This window comes from Lepidochelys olivacea (genome assembly GCF_965140295.1).
Source record: "Lepidochelys olivacea isolate rLepOli2 genome assembly, chromosome: 1".
NCBI classification, from domain to species: Eukaryota; Metazoa; Chordata; order Testudines; family Cheloniidae; genus Lepidochelys; species Lepidochelys olivacea.
In genome coordinates this window covers 250,711,776-250,727,682 of record NC_140411.1, presented here as the reverse complement: position 1 = coordinate 250,727,682, position 15,907 = coordinate 250,711,776, and the positions used below count along the sequence as shown (strand labels likewise).

The window sequence follows — 15,907 nt, the reverse complement described above, 5'->3', positions numbered from 1 at the left end:
GATGGGGGACAGAGGTGGTGGGGCAGCAGCAATAAACTGAAGAGTGTATCACAATTCCATCATGCGTAAAACCCATTTATCTGTAGAGATATGGGTCCAAGCACTTAGGAAGTGGGATAGTCTGTTGGAAGAAAACAGGGATAGGAGAAGCTGGTAAACTGGTAAGCTGTCCTCAACCAGAACGTCAAACTGACTGCATGGTATTCTTATGCTGTCTGGACGAATCTATAGCAGACCCCAAAAAAGAGAAGGCGGAGGTATTCTCCTGTAACTTCTCCCTTTCTTTGTAAGCCAGGCCCTGATGGTGAGGTATACAGAAAGCGTAATGATAAGGCTACTGTGGACAGAACCACTGCTTCTTTGGTAGAAGAGTGTAAATATCCAAAGACCTGTGCATAGCCCAAGAGTCTGTTTCAGGCTATGAAGCCTGTCATCGATCTGTTATGCAAATAGTTATAGTTCCTCAAAGGGGAGATCTTGAATGGTTTTTTTGGCCCTTTTGACGAGGACCTGATGCCTGGAGCCACAAACACGTACTCATCGTAACAGCCGATGCCCTGGCTCTGTCATCAAAATCCGCTGCATCCAATGCAGCCTGAAGCGAGGTCTTGGCTATCATCTTTCCCTCACTAACCATAGTGAGAAACTCTTGCCTGCTCTCACCCTGCAACTTGTCCATGAATTTTAAAATATTGTCCCAGAAGGAGAAGTTATAACATCCCAGCAATACATGCTGATTAGCAATCTGGAGGCGTTATCCTGCTGTCAAATATATTTTTTCCATAAAACGATCAAGCCCTTTTGCAACTTTTCATTTTCAAGTAGATGCCTGCTGACCTTGGTGCGCGCTCTCATTAGAAACTGAAGCCAGCAAAGATTCCAGAGATGGAGAGACATAAAAATGCACAAACCCCTATGAGGGCACATAATCCCTCTGCTCCATCCTTTTAGCTGTAGGAGGCATGGAAGATGGAGTTTGTCACAACACTTTAGTGAACTCCAGAATAGCCTCGTTTATGCAAACTGCCACTTCAGAAGGCCCCACAGATCCCATGATAGCAACCAATCTGTATGAGCTCTCCTGAACTACTTCCACGTGTATGTCTAGGAAGGAAGTCACACTTTTTAGAAGGTTCTGTTGAGATGTTTCCTAAACTGCCGGTGACACTGGTACCAAGAGACTCAGCAGATCATGTGCCACAGCATATACCTGAGGTATTGTTGGCACTGGGACAGTCTCTTGATACTGCTGAGTCAAAGATGGTGTCACCTTAGATGTCAGTCTCAACAAGGCTACAATCAGCACCAGTCAACGACCCTGACTGATGTGCTATTTGCCCCTCTAACCTCCTTCCCAGCTTGTTTGCTGGACTTCAGTGCCAGAGACCTTAATCTCCTGGGCGCTGAGTTCCTCGATGCCAGCTTATGGTGCCTCCTCTTCAGTACCAGAGAAGATCTGCGTTGAGACTCTAAGACAGGCAACCGCTCCTAACTGAAGGAGACTCGCTTGGTGCATGCTCTGAATGGGGACACTCCCAAGGTGGGTGGAGGGCTGCCTCCATAAGGTGCTTTAGTCTGATCGCCCTGTACTTCTTAATTCCGGGCTTAAAGTCCCTGCAGATTCGGCACCAGTCTCTGATGTGCGGCACCTGGAGTGAGAGAGTCAATGCCTGGCACTGATTTCTTGCATTCATCGAAAGGCTGAAGTCCAACGACCGAGGCAATACCCCAGCGGTCGGAACCGAAGAGCATATTAATAAGTATCCCAGGACAAGGAAACTTAATAGCAAAAAATTCTGCTAAGGCAAACCATTAAATAAGTACCCACTATATACAAGACTGAAAAAGGGAAACACTTGCAGCAACAAGATAAAGTGATCCGACAACCGTCACAGCACTAAGAAGGAACTGAGAGAGTAAGGGACAGCTCTGCCCTTCACATCATTGCACAGCAGGATGAGACAACAGAAAGTGCATTCACCACCCCAACAGGTACCACTAAGGGAAAAATCCCAGATGCTAGTGCACTGGGCGCCCACATACCTGAAGTGGAATGGACATATGCAATCACTTGAAAACAAATCGAGTAGTTATCCAGTACCTGTGAGAAAGGATCTTGTCATGACAGCACTCTTATGACAACATTTCCCCACCTTTTTGTTAAAATTATGGCCCTACCAAATTCACAGTCCATTCTTGTCAATTTCATGGCCAGAGGGTCTTAAAATTGGTCAATTTCACAATTTCAGATGTTTACATCTGAAATTTCAGGGTGTTGTAACCGTGGGGGTCTTGGCCCAAAATGGTATTGTAAGGGGGTTGCAAAATTATTGTGCGGGGGGGGGGGGGGGGGAAGAGATCCCAAAATTGCCACCCTCACTTCTGTGCTGCCAAGACAGCAGCCTCCGAGCTTCCTGCAGTTAAGAAGAGGTTCTCTGAAGTGAATAGGCTCTCCCCCATGCTGCTAGGAGCACCCCAGCAGGTTAAGGCAGATTAAGACAGATTAAGGCAGCGGGCTCCAAGTCAATTTGAGAACCCACCGTGAAAAAAATGGGTGCCCCAGAAGAAGCTCCAGGGCAGAAGCCCCGACCGGGTCACCCTGAACCCCAGTAGTAGCCCTGGGGGATGGAAATCCCGAGCCCGGGCTGCCCCGGCTGCAGCCAGCAGGAGCGGAATCCCGCAGCCCCAGGAACCGTCGGGGGAGAATGGCCTGAGCTGCGGAAGGAATCACGAGATGGGGGGCAGAAGCCCAGACCCCAGGCTGCCCTGGCTGCAGCCTCCAAGAGCAGAAGCCCCTAGCCTGGCAGGAGCAGCTGTGGGAGGAAGCCCCGAGCTTGGAGGTTGGGGGGTGGGAAGAGAGACAAGTCAGGAGCCCAGCTTCCGGGCTGCTGCAACACAGAAGTAAGGGTGTACCACACTCATTTCTGTGCTGCCTCTGGAGGGGAGTTTGATCTCCCCACCAAGAGCAGCCACGCAGGGGAAGGACAACTCCTGTCCCTCCCCAGCACGTCTGGACTAGCAGCTAGGAGCCCCTGGGATCCCAGCAGCAGGGGAGATCAGATTTTGTAGGGAAGGGCTGATTCCACAGCCGTGAAATTGGTAGGGCCCTAGTTATAATGCAAAGCTGGTTGCACTTTTTGACCAACGGCCAAAATGCCTGACAGGTACATCCAAAACCATGTTCCAACAGAAAGATGAAGACACTGACAAAAAAAACCCTACAGATATTGAAAACAAGGGAGGCATGAAAATCAAATTCATCGAGACAGAGTCTTTCTAGACTCTAATTCCTGCTCCTAGCAGGGCAGTTCCTATGCTGCATGTCTTCATTAGACTGAGTACATATACTTAGTCAATCATATTGAACAGGCTATTCACAGAGCTCCCTATCACAGAATGTACAAGCAGAAACCTAGCCACCGGCAGATAGAAGAGAAAATGCAAATACCAGTCTGACGGTAGGAATCCAGCCTGCCTAGAGAGCATGGTACAGTGGGGATGGTCAATCTTTGCTTGCTCTATGAGCTCACATCTGTTAACAGTATGCCAGGAAGGACAGCAAGCAAAATCTATAGAGCTAGGAAAAAAGCACCTAACCCCAACAGAAAACTATTACTCAAAAGACTGCTTTCTGTACCTGATGCATTTCCATTGTAGTTCCCCTGCCCCCTTTTTTCCTTCTCATCTCCAAACCTCAGTTCTTATGCCTCAGCTCAGTCAGCTAAAACTAGTTAGGCACTGCCTAGCTAGCCTTACTACCTGGAAAAGCATCCAATATGGAGTCAGATCAGACACGCACTTTAGAGTAATTTCTGTCCACCAGTAGAAGATATATGAAAGAACACATGAGAAATACACTCAATTATATATCTGAAAGGCTGTTCAGCTGACAAAACTATTTTTAGTGATACTACCAGTTTCTAAAGAAGTTGATAAAACAAGCAGGAGCCACATCATACCTAGATTGAAAATATTTTGAGCCCAGAAGCTAGGATCACAGTGAAACTGGACAGTGGTGTTAGTCACTGGTGAAGCATCACACCTTGCTCGAAGGAGGTACCGTAGACGATATGTAATCTAGAACAGGAAAACACCTTGTACAAAACAAATTTTTTTTAATAGGAAAAAACCCTGATTAACTTGTACTGTTTTCCCACAAGACAACAGCAGGGTTTAATGTTTATTATCTGAGAAAAATGCCTTAAATTGGGGTGAAAAGAACAGAGATTTGTGCAACCAACTAAAAGCAAAGATTTTCAACTTCCCACTCTCCCCTCCCCACCCACAGAAATAAAGTAATTTTCAACACTCATTAACTACAGTATAAAGAAATTAAGTTTTTCCAACTGTAGAGATATGTAGTCATCCTTAGATGACAATGTAATGAGCCAATATATTTGCAAATAAACTTTCTGTTCTTTATGTGATCATTCCTGGTCTGAAAGTCCTCTATTCTCATGTCGGTCAGATCTTACTATTCTCATTAGAAAGGATGTTCTCAGAATAAAAATTTCTGTCCTCCCTCCCCCCAATAATGAAATGAATTAATGTATAAGAATTCTCTGAAATGTTCTAATATCTAAGAGCTTTTCTAAGCCCTTAGTTTCAACAATTAGATTATGTTTACAATTGGAGAGAAAACATTATGAAGAGTAGAATACTTCAGGTCAGACAATTAAAGATTCGGGTTTTATTAGGAAGGAAAAAACTGGGGAAAAAAGGCCCAAGAAAACACAAGGGCTGACGTATTAATCCAAGTACTAATTATAACATAATACAGACAACTTCAGACAGGCAAAAGCTAGCCAACTCAACACACCTATTTTTTCTGGATTCCTCCTAATCCCAATTCCTCTCAAAATCTTCCTCAAAAAAAAAAAAAAAAAAATTCTACTGAAGATGCCTCTTAATCTCATACATTTGGTTAATTTAACTTCCCTGCTTGTACTGACATGAATTACCCACTATATAAATATTTTCATAGAGTTCCTTATTTACTTGTAGTTTCCTTAACTTTAGGTACGTCAGTTCTAGAATACCTAACCAGTGTGAAAATGCGTGACAAAATACATATTTTAAAAGGGGATGTGGGAATGTTTAAAGCTGTAATCACTACCACTTTGAATGCAGGATTCCTGTGGACACCAGCAGTAGCTGGGGTACTTAACGTCACAGGATTGCTTCAATTTTAGTTCATATTTCACTTGAGAGCTTTTAAACTGCCTATGGCATACCAGGCTCTACATATGGTTTTTATCTATTCATTAGATGACTAAAACTGTTAGCTACTACAGTTATTCACAACAGCTAACAGTGTTTTGTTCATGCCAGAAGTCTAGGTTGGCATATGTAGTCTTCCTGCAACCTGCTCAGCCCGTTTCTTTTTCTGCAGTGTGGATAGGGCTTCCTAGCAGTAATCTGTGTAATTTAGTTGGCTAGGTTATGCTCCTTCCCAGCTTTCTGTGGCAGGATATCCCACAGTGCACAGCCTCACATGTTCCTCTGTACAGGTATATGTCCTCTGGAGGAGATTTCAAAGGCATCCAACTTCCAAATGTCTTTGCCTTTGGCAGGAGCTGGGCACTTAACTTCCTTTGTGCTTTGAAAGTCTCCCTCTGTGTCTTGCTAAGGCATGATGGGATAGTTGACCAGAATGCACTGATACACTCATGGTTAGGAAACCTGTTAGGTGTGGATGAGCAAACAATTGTGATAACAGAAAAGACAGTGTGTGAATATAACACAATTCCATTTATCTGCAATTGTGTAAATGCCCATGTCTCTAATTTTTATTTTTATTTTAATTACAATTGTACTTTTAATGTAGCAGGACCTTTCTATCTTTAGGCCTTGGTTTCTCTTTTAAAATTAAAAAGTTTGGCTTTAGTACATATCAACCTATAGCATCAGCTACATTATGCAGACTTGAAAGTCTGAAGACAAGGTCTTAACCTTTCAATGGAAGGTTATACTGACTGTGGGGAGCCAACATGTTAATTTTACATTAAAAAGCTATATCTATATTATCCATTATGTTTGGATCACCTCATCCTTGAGCTAAAAAACTGTGTTAACAGTATGAGCATGTATACACAGAGACATGCTTCATCCTAAAAAGGTTAACAGAAGTGATTCATACACTTTCACAGCAGTGTGACAATCCCTGTCTCAGTGGACAACCTGTAACAATTCAGATTTTCAGGAATATCCAGGAGGGATCAGAAGTCAAAGTTTTAACATCCTCCTCAACTTGTGCTGTTGTAGGAAAAAATGTATATTACACACTTGTGCTGAAATATACTGAAGTAATCAACAAGATTAATTCCTTGACTTTACTTAAGACGCAGAAAATTCACTTGTTTGACTTAACTATGGCCCCTTAGCAACTAAGGAATACTGTCTTTCCAAGCCTTACCAGGCGTTTGCTGTACAATAACGCTGTGCTGCTGCCACTAGAAACTGCCCACTTGGAAAAATTCATGACATGTTCCAGCTGTTTAGAAAGACCTGCCACCTCCTGTTGTTGCTGCAGAAGCTTCATCCGATGATCTTTTGACAGACTCTGAAAGGGGTAAAGTACTTCCAGTGAAATTTTCAATTTACAGCAGAAATGTATTAGCTCTCATTTGCTAATCCATAAACATGATACTCCTCAAAAATATCAAATGATTTCACCTCATTTGTCAGAAGAGATTTAAAGAGTGATTATATACTCTAAAAAGTCACTAAAATTGGTACACTCTTACTCAAGAGATCAGCCCACTGTGTGTATTCAGATTCCCATCTTCTTTCCTTAGGGACAGAAAAGTTTCTATGGGTTTTTACTCTATAGTAGTGTTTAAATAGAGACTGTGAGGGAAACCTATCCTCTCCTACTTGTTATTATAATGAAGTTGGACAGCTGAATTTGTGGCATCTCAACCTCAGTTTTCCTGCATCAGACATAGATCTGTGACTTCACTGCACAGCCCAGCGTCTTTTGGTGGTTATGAGGGAGGGCAGTCCTGATTCATGAAAACTAAGTGCAAACAGGAATTCAGAGTTACTGGCAAAGTAAATTGCTACTGTACGAAATATTTCTCTGCTTGGCCTTATTTGAAACGTTCTCATTAAGGGGTACCAACATGTAACTCATGCTGAAAGATAGTTTTTGCTGTGTTTGAATTTTGATGGATCATTTAAAGCCTCTGTAAAAGCACTTACAAGATGACTGTTACTTATAATCTTAAAAGGGAATTTACCTCTAACTGATGCAGCAAGGCTTTCCCCTTTTTATTTATTTCTACCATCAGTGTAAATATGGCAACTTTAATGTCCTGTTCCACCTGCTTTTGATTCTGATTCGCTTCAAGGATTCTGTAAGTAAAGAATAAATATTTAGAATTGTTTAGCACAGTGTCCTTAAGAAGCCAACACAAAAGCTCATCCTGACTCAACAAAGGAAATGAATTCTTTGTACACAGAATGCCATGGATTCCTGCTCATGTGCAGCCAGTAGTATATATGGAATCAGATGTTACCATTAGCCAGGAAAATTATCAGGCTGAGTTAGTTTAAAAACAAAACAAAACACAGATTTAGGAATGCATCTGACCTTGGTGCAAGTCTGAGAAATTCTAATTATATGGACTAGAAAAGTAGGACACTTATTTAAGCAAGGGAATTTTATTGATAAAAATGAATGGTTGAAAGAGTCTTGATTTTAATAGTCTCCTAAGCCTTTCTTGCAGCGAATACAAAAGTCTCTATACATCACAGGAATTCAGGATATCATTTTTTTCCAATATAGAAAGTTTCTCCAGAAATAAGATATCCAGCAATGTAGCGGCGGCCTTTGCATTTGTGTTTGTTGTTTTGAATGCACAGCTTGAAACAATACACTTGCCAATGGTGAGTCAAATTACTGCTTCAGCACGGCTTGCAGCCCTATCTAGTGATGTGAATATTGCTACTACACTGCTGACTCAATCAATATGCTGCTCATTCTACCCTCTCTTTCGTGCGGTGAACACTTTTCACTACCTTATGCATGGGTATCAGGTAGTGCTGAGCACCTGGTACAGGTGCTTAAAAACACCAGGCAGAAGAAGTTAGGAAGGAGAGAAAGGCACTTGGATTCCATGTGGGAGGAGAAGAGTATTATATTACTTTTCTCCTGCCATCTAGGAGCAAGGGGTGGGGGGGAGGGAGGGAGGCAGTGATTTGCATCCAGCATCCAAGAAGTGATGAGAGAGAAGCAGGAGAGAACAAGCATAAAAAGTAAAGCTTCTCCATGTCCCAACAGCTAAAACTAGGGGGAAGACTGGACTTACATTATCAGGGTATTGAATCTGAATAGCGCTGTGGAGGTACTTGCTAGGACCCACTTTGAGAGACCCTGGGAAAACAACATGAGGGGGAAAGGAGTCCAGGAGAGCCGGCTGTATTTTAAAGAATCCTTATTGAGGTTGCAGGAACAAACCATCCCGATGTGTAGAAAGCATAGTAAATATAGCAGGTGACCAGCTTGGCTTAACAGTGAAATCCTTGCTGATCTTAAACACAAAAAGGAAGCTTACAAGAAGTGGAAGCTTGGACAAATGATCAGGGAATAGTATAAAACTATTGCTCAAGCATGTAGGAGTGAAATCAGGAAGGCCAAATCACAATTGGAGTTGCAGCTAGCAAGGGATGTTAAGAGTAACAAGACAGGTTTCTACAGGTATGTTAGCAACAAGAAGGTGGTCCGTGAAAGTGTGGGCCCCTTACTGAATGGGGGAGGCAACCTAGTGACAGAGGATGTGGAAAAAGCTAATGTACTCAATGCTTTTTGTCGTCTCAATCTTCACTAACAAGGTCAGCTCCCAGATTACTGCACTGGGCAGCACAGTATGGGGAGGAGGTGACCAGCCCTCTGTGGAGAAAGAAGTGAATCAGGACTATTTAGAAAAGCTGGATAAGCACAAGTCCATAAGTCCACTGCATCCGAGGGTGCTAAAGGAGTTGGTGGATGTGATTGCAGAGCCATTGGCCATTATCTTTGAAAACTCATGGCAATCGGGGAAGGTCCTGGATGACTGGAAAAAGGCTAATGTGGTGCCCATCTTTAAAAAAGGGAAGGAGGAGGATTCGGGGAAATACAGGCCAGTCAACCTCACCTCAGTCCCTGGAAAAATCATGGAGCAAGTCCTCAAGGAATCAATTTTGAAGCACTTTGAGGAGAGGTAAGTGATCGGGAACAGTCAGCATGGATTCACCAAGGACAAGTCGTGCCTGAATAACCTAACTACCTTCTATGATGAGATAATCTCTGTGGATGAGGGGAAAGCAGTGGACGTGTTATTCTTTGACTTTACCAAAGCTTTTGATATGGTCTCCCACAGTATTCTTGCCAGCAAGTAAAAGAAGTATGGGCTGGATTAATGGACTATAAGGTGGATAGAAAGCGGGCTAGACTGGGCTCTACGGGTAGTGATCAATGGCTCCATGTCTAGTTGGCAGCTGGTATCAAGTGGAGTGCCCCAAGAGTCAGTCCTAGGGCCGGTTTTGTTCAATATCTTCATTAATGATCTGGAAGATGGCGTGGACTGCACCCTCAGCAAGTCTGCAGATGACACTAAACTGGAGGAGAGGTAGATATGCTGGAGGGTAGGGATAGGATACAGTGGGACCTAGAGAAATTAGAGGATTGGGCCAAAAGAAATCTGATGAGGTTCAACAAGGACAAGTGCAGAAGCCTGCATTTAGGACGGAAGAATCCCATGCACCGCTACAGACTAGGGACCGAATGGCTAGGCAGCAGTTCTGCAGAAAAGGACCTAGCGGTTACAGTGGACGAGAAGCTGGATATGAGTCAACAGTGTGCCCTTGTTGCCAAGAAGGCTAACGGCATTTTGGGCTGTATAAGTAGGGACATTGCCAGCAGATCGAGGGACATGATCGTTCCCCTCTATTCAACATTGGTGAGGCCTCATCTGGAGTACTGTGTCCAGTTTTGGGCCCCACACTACAAGAAGGATGTGGGAAAATTGGAAAGAGTCCAGTTGAGGGCAACAAAAATGATTAGGGGACTGGAACACATGACTTATGAGGAAAGGCTGAGGGAACTGGGATTGTTTAGTCTGCGGAAGAGAAGAATGAGGGGGGATTTGATAGCTGCTTTCAACTACCTGAAAGGGTGTTCCCAAAGAGGATGGGTCTAGACTGTTCTCAGTGGTAGCAGATGACAGAACAAGGAGTAATGGTCTCAAGTTGCAGTGGGGGAGGTTTAGGTTGGCTATTAGGAAAAACTTTTTCACTAGAAGGGTCGTGAAGCACTAGAATGGGTTATCTAGGGAGGTGGTGGAATCTCCTTCCTTAGGAGTTTTTAAGGTTAGGCTTGACAAAGCCCTGGCTGGGATGATTTAGTTGGAAATTGGTCCTGCTTTGAGCAGGGGGTTGGACTAGACCTCCTGAAGTCCCTTCCAACCCTGATATTCTATGATTCTATGTACTGTTGCAACTGTGGTTATGCCTTTGGCTTGCAAGTGTCAGGTATGAACCCTGATCACATTGTTATTCCACAAATGATCTTCAAGTAAATCGGTCACAAGTATTTATTTACAAAAACCTGGCCATAACATCTCATTTATAGGAGCGATACATATCATGAGAAACGAAAAAGGAGGGTGGGCGGCGAAGAGATACTGCAATTGCCTTCTAAAAATCTCCTAGCAGCCTACTTCGCTGAGCTTGCCCTCCTGTTGTCCTGGAAGTTTACAGGCTAAGAGAACAGTTATGTAACCAACATCAAGTTTAACTTAAATACACAAGGATTACCACAACCAACTGAAAGCCTAAGAATTTCATATTTCACTACTGAAAACATTTTGGAAATTATTTCCTTTTGGAAGTATCAAACAATGCAGAGATTACGTACAAAATCCATTTAGGAATACTTTAATTTGAAAGCCTTGGTGAGTTAGGTAACATTCTTATGTTCAGTGTGTCTCAATATTATTTAGCAACATGATACAGACCTGTTTTGGATCTGCTTCCCTGTATATTTTATGTATTTAGTCTTCTCCATTAGCTTGGTGATTAGTGTATCAATGATCACTTTCTGGTTCTGAAAAGCTTCCTCTATAAACTGGTACCTGCAATAATCAGTGACTTAATGAACTATTTAAACATGAGAAAGAGGTTTGAACTACACTTACTAAAAAATAGACTGCACTCCAACAAAATCATCACTCCAGCTAAAAACACTGCTAAAAGACCAAGTTTAACACCAGGAAGCCCATAAAAGGCAAATATGCCTGATTTTGAAGTATTTTTCTTGTGTAATTATTTTCTTCATAGAAATTAAGAGTATTAGTTTTTGTGAGAGCCATTAAAGTGACATTTTAGATTTCCTCTGATAAATACTCTTCAGAGAGAAATGAATATTTCCCCTTTATGAAAGGTTTGGTCAGGTCCTCAAACAACCATCCTGTTCAACGGCAAACTGAGAATTATGTTTGACTATATAGTTACATAATATAGCCCCGGTGCTTTTAAGGGCTCTCTGTTTGAACAACTGCATAGCAAAGATTTCCATCTACAGTAGAACCTCAGAGATATGAACACCAGAGTTACAAACTGATGAGTCAACCACACCCCTCATTTGGAACCAGAAGTATGCAACAGCAGAGACCAAAAAAAAAAAAAAAAAAAGCAAATACAGTACAGTACTGTGTTAAACGTAAACCAGTAAAAAAAAAGGGAAAACAGCATTTTTCTTCTGCACAGTAAAGTTTCAAAGCTGTATTAAGTCAGTGTTCAGCTGTAAACTTTTGAAAGAACCACCATAATGTTTTGTTCAGAGTTACAAACAACTTCCATTCCCAAGGTGTTTGTAACTCAGAGTCTACTGCAATTCAACTGCCAATAACGAAAGGCCCACACAGGGTTAGAAGCTGGAAGATCAAGATTCTATTTTCAACTTTACCAAAGACTTTCTTTAGCAAGACCTTTCAGTCAGTTAACTTCAGTTACTTCATGGGTCTTTTTGTTAAAAAATAATTTTGCATTTTAGCAGGAGCCCTGCTCAACAATATAACCGAGGCTAGTACTGCAACCAATTCAGAATTCGTTCAACATCTTTCATAAGGCATCAGCTACTAGTTGTATAAAAATACGTAATTTACTTTGGTACCTGTGCTCTTTGTGTTCCAGTAACTGGCAATCCCGGCATGTAAGTTTGTCACAGGTCTCGCAATAGAGCTTCAACTGTTCCTTTTTGTGGTAAGGGCAGAAAACAGGCCGCTGACTGTTCACACCAACTGCCTCTGTAGAAAAAAGGAGGATTAAAATTTCTATTAGCAAGTTAAAACAATCTTTATAGGCTTGGGTTAGAATGAGAAGTTGGTTAGTTTCCATATCTCCATTCTGTCTTCTTTGAGCAGGAATCCATTGTTCCATCTTGGAACTGTTGGACTTTTCTACTTTCTTCAAGTCTTGGAGGCAGACAAGAGATCTTCTCCCCCTCCAGTGCAGTAGCACTCCCATCCAACAGTTGGAGTATAAACATATGAGGTGCTAAAGCGATGACATTTCAAGCCAAACAGGTTGAAAATTTATACTTTGGCTTTGTTGTATCAAGTGTTTTCATGGGAGAACATCCATGAAACCCTTGGATTCTGTTCATCCAGTGCTGCCTTTGAACATAAAGCATGTCTGCTTTGTCTTGTGAATGGGACCCTTGAGTAGCTACCCTGCAAGTTCTGTCCATGAAGTAGTTGTATCCTTAGTGAACACTTATATTTCAGGAAGATCTTGATTAGAAGCTTGGAAGATAGTGGCCTTAATCCACCTGGATGAAGAAGGGGTGCAGAAGTAAGTACCACTAATAAAGCATTGGGCTTCCCACACGCTGAATTTTACCATTCTACAAAAGCTCTAGCTTCACAATGAGAGAGGCTTTAAGGACAAAGAGGACAAGGAAACTGACTCGCTTAAATGGAAGGTTAAATTTCTCTTACAAATGAAATGGGGAGCTTGCCTTTCAACCACCTTATCTGAAAAAAGTTTAAAGTAAGACTACTTGTTGCAAAGAAACCACAAAATATGCTAATTCTCTGATGGCCAAAAGGAAGACAAACGTTTGAGTTAGAAAAAGACAAGATCATTTTCCTGGTGACTTGAAGGGTTATTTAGTATGAGTGTGTAACACTTAATTGAGGCTCCATTGTTTCAGTTGGACAGTGGACTAGGGGGGTCTTTGACATGATGCTGCTTTCAGAAAATAGGAACATCACAAGTCCAGTCAAGTGCCCCCTTTTAGCCACTCACTGTGTGGTGATCCAGTTGCTGAATCCCTGGCTCTTTTGAGCATCCAGAAGTTTTAACAAAGGCTAGGCACTGCCTCTGTCTTGGGGTCCATAGGCACACTCTCAGGATGCAGACCGTCTGTCTCGCAAACTGTGCTGAGACCTCCACAGTCAAACAGCCTAGCCCATTACCAATGCTGACTCCTTAGAATCCCTCTTCCCCGTACCTCTCTTCCAGAACTCCAACCGAGAGCCTACTGGCTTACGCCCTCATGGGGACACGTGGTAGGTGTAACACTGCTCACACAGACAGACTTTGTACAAGACTAGACCACCACTGCTCTTTACTTAAGAGATAAAATAGAGTACATATCAAGAAAACACACATCCTGAACACAACACCCCTTGTTTTATTTCACCCTTCCCTTGGGAGTCCTTTGCAGTTTAGGTAAACTAGGTTCCCCCACCTATCCAGGCTCCTGAAGTAACTTCTCTCTGCTTGAGCTGCTAAAAATGGTCAAAAGACCCCAAACAGATCAGCTCCTACACTATGGATCATAAAGCACTTTATAAGGAAATTTCTTAGATTAGAAACGCTAAAGCCTCATTCTGAAGTAAGTTTTTCATCTGTGATGATTGAGGCTGGACAGCTCCAGAATTGGATGAACATCTATGGGATCTTTTAATTAACACAAAGAACCTGGAGAACAAACCGTTCTTATGATGGAACCAAGATTATTGCTCTAAGGGAAAGAAAATGCACTACAGAGTCTAGAAACCCTCATCTTTTCACATAGTCTTCAATTAGAAGAGGCAAAAGACAAGTTAGAGAGGGTGGCTGCTGAAAGTCTATGAGAAGACCTTGTCTGAGAATCTTGACAATGTGTGGTATCAGCCCAGGTTAAGAAGGTACTTTTGGGCTTTCCTGCCACAGATCGGTGGGCTCAAATCAGCAGAGCTTATCTTGTAGAGAATCCTCTTCTGGAGAGGCCCCTCTGGCTGACTTGGGAAAGAATTCTTGGCCCCGGTGTTTTGAAAGGGATGAAAAGATTGGTGGTTCTGTGAGGACTGGAAATTGCAGAGAGATGAAGTGACCTGAACTCCAGCAAATGTCTTGACATTGGACCCAAATTAAATTATATCCAGACATCCAAAGAATTCTTAAGGACTTTGCTAGGGACGTGTCAAGCATTTTTACCCTTTGAAAGGGCAACTGAACCAGATTGCTTGTGGCAGTAGTGACCCTACCTAGAGGTGTGCGGTTCCAGGTTCTTCGACCAAGGTTTTGTGGGGGGAAAAAAAGATCTGGAGAAGAATCTGGTGATGTCACACGAAGCATTGAAGAGGAAAGTACTAGAGAGAATGGGTGATACTGAGATATGATATTGCTAACATATCTGTAGAAACCCTTCTTGTTACTCTTAACATCCCTTGCTAGCTGCAACTCCAATTGTGATTTGGCCTTCCTGATTTCACTCCTGCATGCCTGAGCAATAGTTTTGTACTCTTCCTTGGTCATTTGTCCAAGCTTCCACTTCTTGTAAGCTTCTTTTTTGTGTTTAAGATCAGCAAGGATTTCACTGTTAAGCCAAGCTGTTTGCCTGCTATATTTACCATTCTTTCTACACATCAGGACGGTTTGTTCCTGTAACCTCAATAAGGATTCTTTATAATACAGCCAGCTCTCCTGGACTCCTTCCCCCTCATGTTCTTCGAAGTATTCACCTGAAGACCCTCCTCTTGTCACCTGGAGATGAAGGTGAAGAGATCATGAAAAATTAGCTAATGATCTTGAGGGAAAAGAGCCCTCAGAAAGAGCTTCTGCAGACAGCTCTGTGACTGAGCATGGACTAGACGATGGAGGGATATCATCAGCATACCTATAGAGGGAGTTGAAGGCAGATTTGCACTGGAAACAAAACAATCACTTGCCTGACTCTGGGCCCCAGAAAAGTCAGAAAAACCAGTAGTTCTAAGCCTGACAAGGCAATGAATTCTCATGACAGAGAACCAACTAAAAACTGGCAGTTCTTCACAATATCTTGATAATAAAAGAACAGTCATTCACATTTTATTGTGCTCAAGTCACTCAGACCATGGCATCATACAGCTCAGGGGACTGATAATAGGAAACAGAATCTTTGACTTCTTACTCACTTGTTAAAACCAGACAAGAAAACCAGTAACCAGAACTTACCATCTAACAGCTGATCAGTAACCAATTCTAAATGAATTGGCAGTCTCAGTCTAGCTTCAGTGGACAAGTGTTAACAACATAAGAAATAATACCATACCATATGTTATTATACTGCACATGCTCAGTACCTGGAAAACTCAGATAATTTGTTAAGCACCTAAACCTGATGGCTGACAGTTAAACTTGGAACTCTCGTTACTTAACTAAAACAAGTTATAGCAAGGAAAGTTGAGAGCTAAACAGTACAGGAGGCAGTTAGTAGGGACTGAAAGAGAAAAAAATGAAAGTTTTTACTGCTTTTATCATCTCCCTGTGAGTTCAGCTGTATCCTAAAAAATAAATAAATCAAGATTATTAAATACAGTAGCTTTAAGCTTAGTTTTGAAGGTGAGTACCTGGTTTGAAAGCTACCCTTTGGCTATGAAGTACAAGAATAAGGGTA

General features: G+C 42.3%; 1 protein-coding gene across 5 annotated transcripts in view; it reads right to left on the bottom strand.

Annotated features, from left to right (window-relative positions):
• TRIM24 (tripartite motif containing 24) overlaps window positions 1–15,907 on the bottom strand; it is a 138,620-nt gene that overhangs the window by 40,769 nt on the left and 81,944 nt on the right. For 4 of the 5 annotated variants that reach the window (XM_084638430.1, XM_084638429.1, XM_084638427.1 and 1 more), the window contains exons 4-8: window positions 12,155–12,287; window positions 10,998–11,114; window positions 7,242–7,356; window positions 6,416–6,562; window positions 3,960–4,077 (exon numbers count right to left, since the gene is read on the bottom strand). In XM_084638430.1, the coding sequence (XP_084494556.1) occupies window positions 3,960–4,077; window positions 6,416–6,562; window positions 7,242–7,356; window positions 10,998–11,114; window positions 12,155–12,287 (630 nt within the window). The remainder of the gene's footprint in view (window positions 1–3,959; window positions 4,078–6,415; window positions 6,563–7,241; window positions 7,357–10,997; window positions 11,115–12,154; window positions 12,288–15,907) is intronic. The other variant, XM_084638428.1, reaches the window with a different exon arrangement.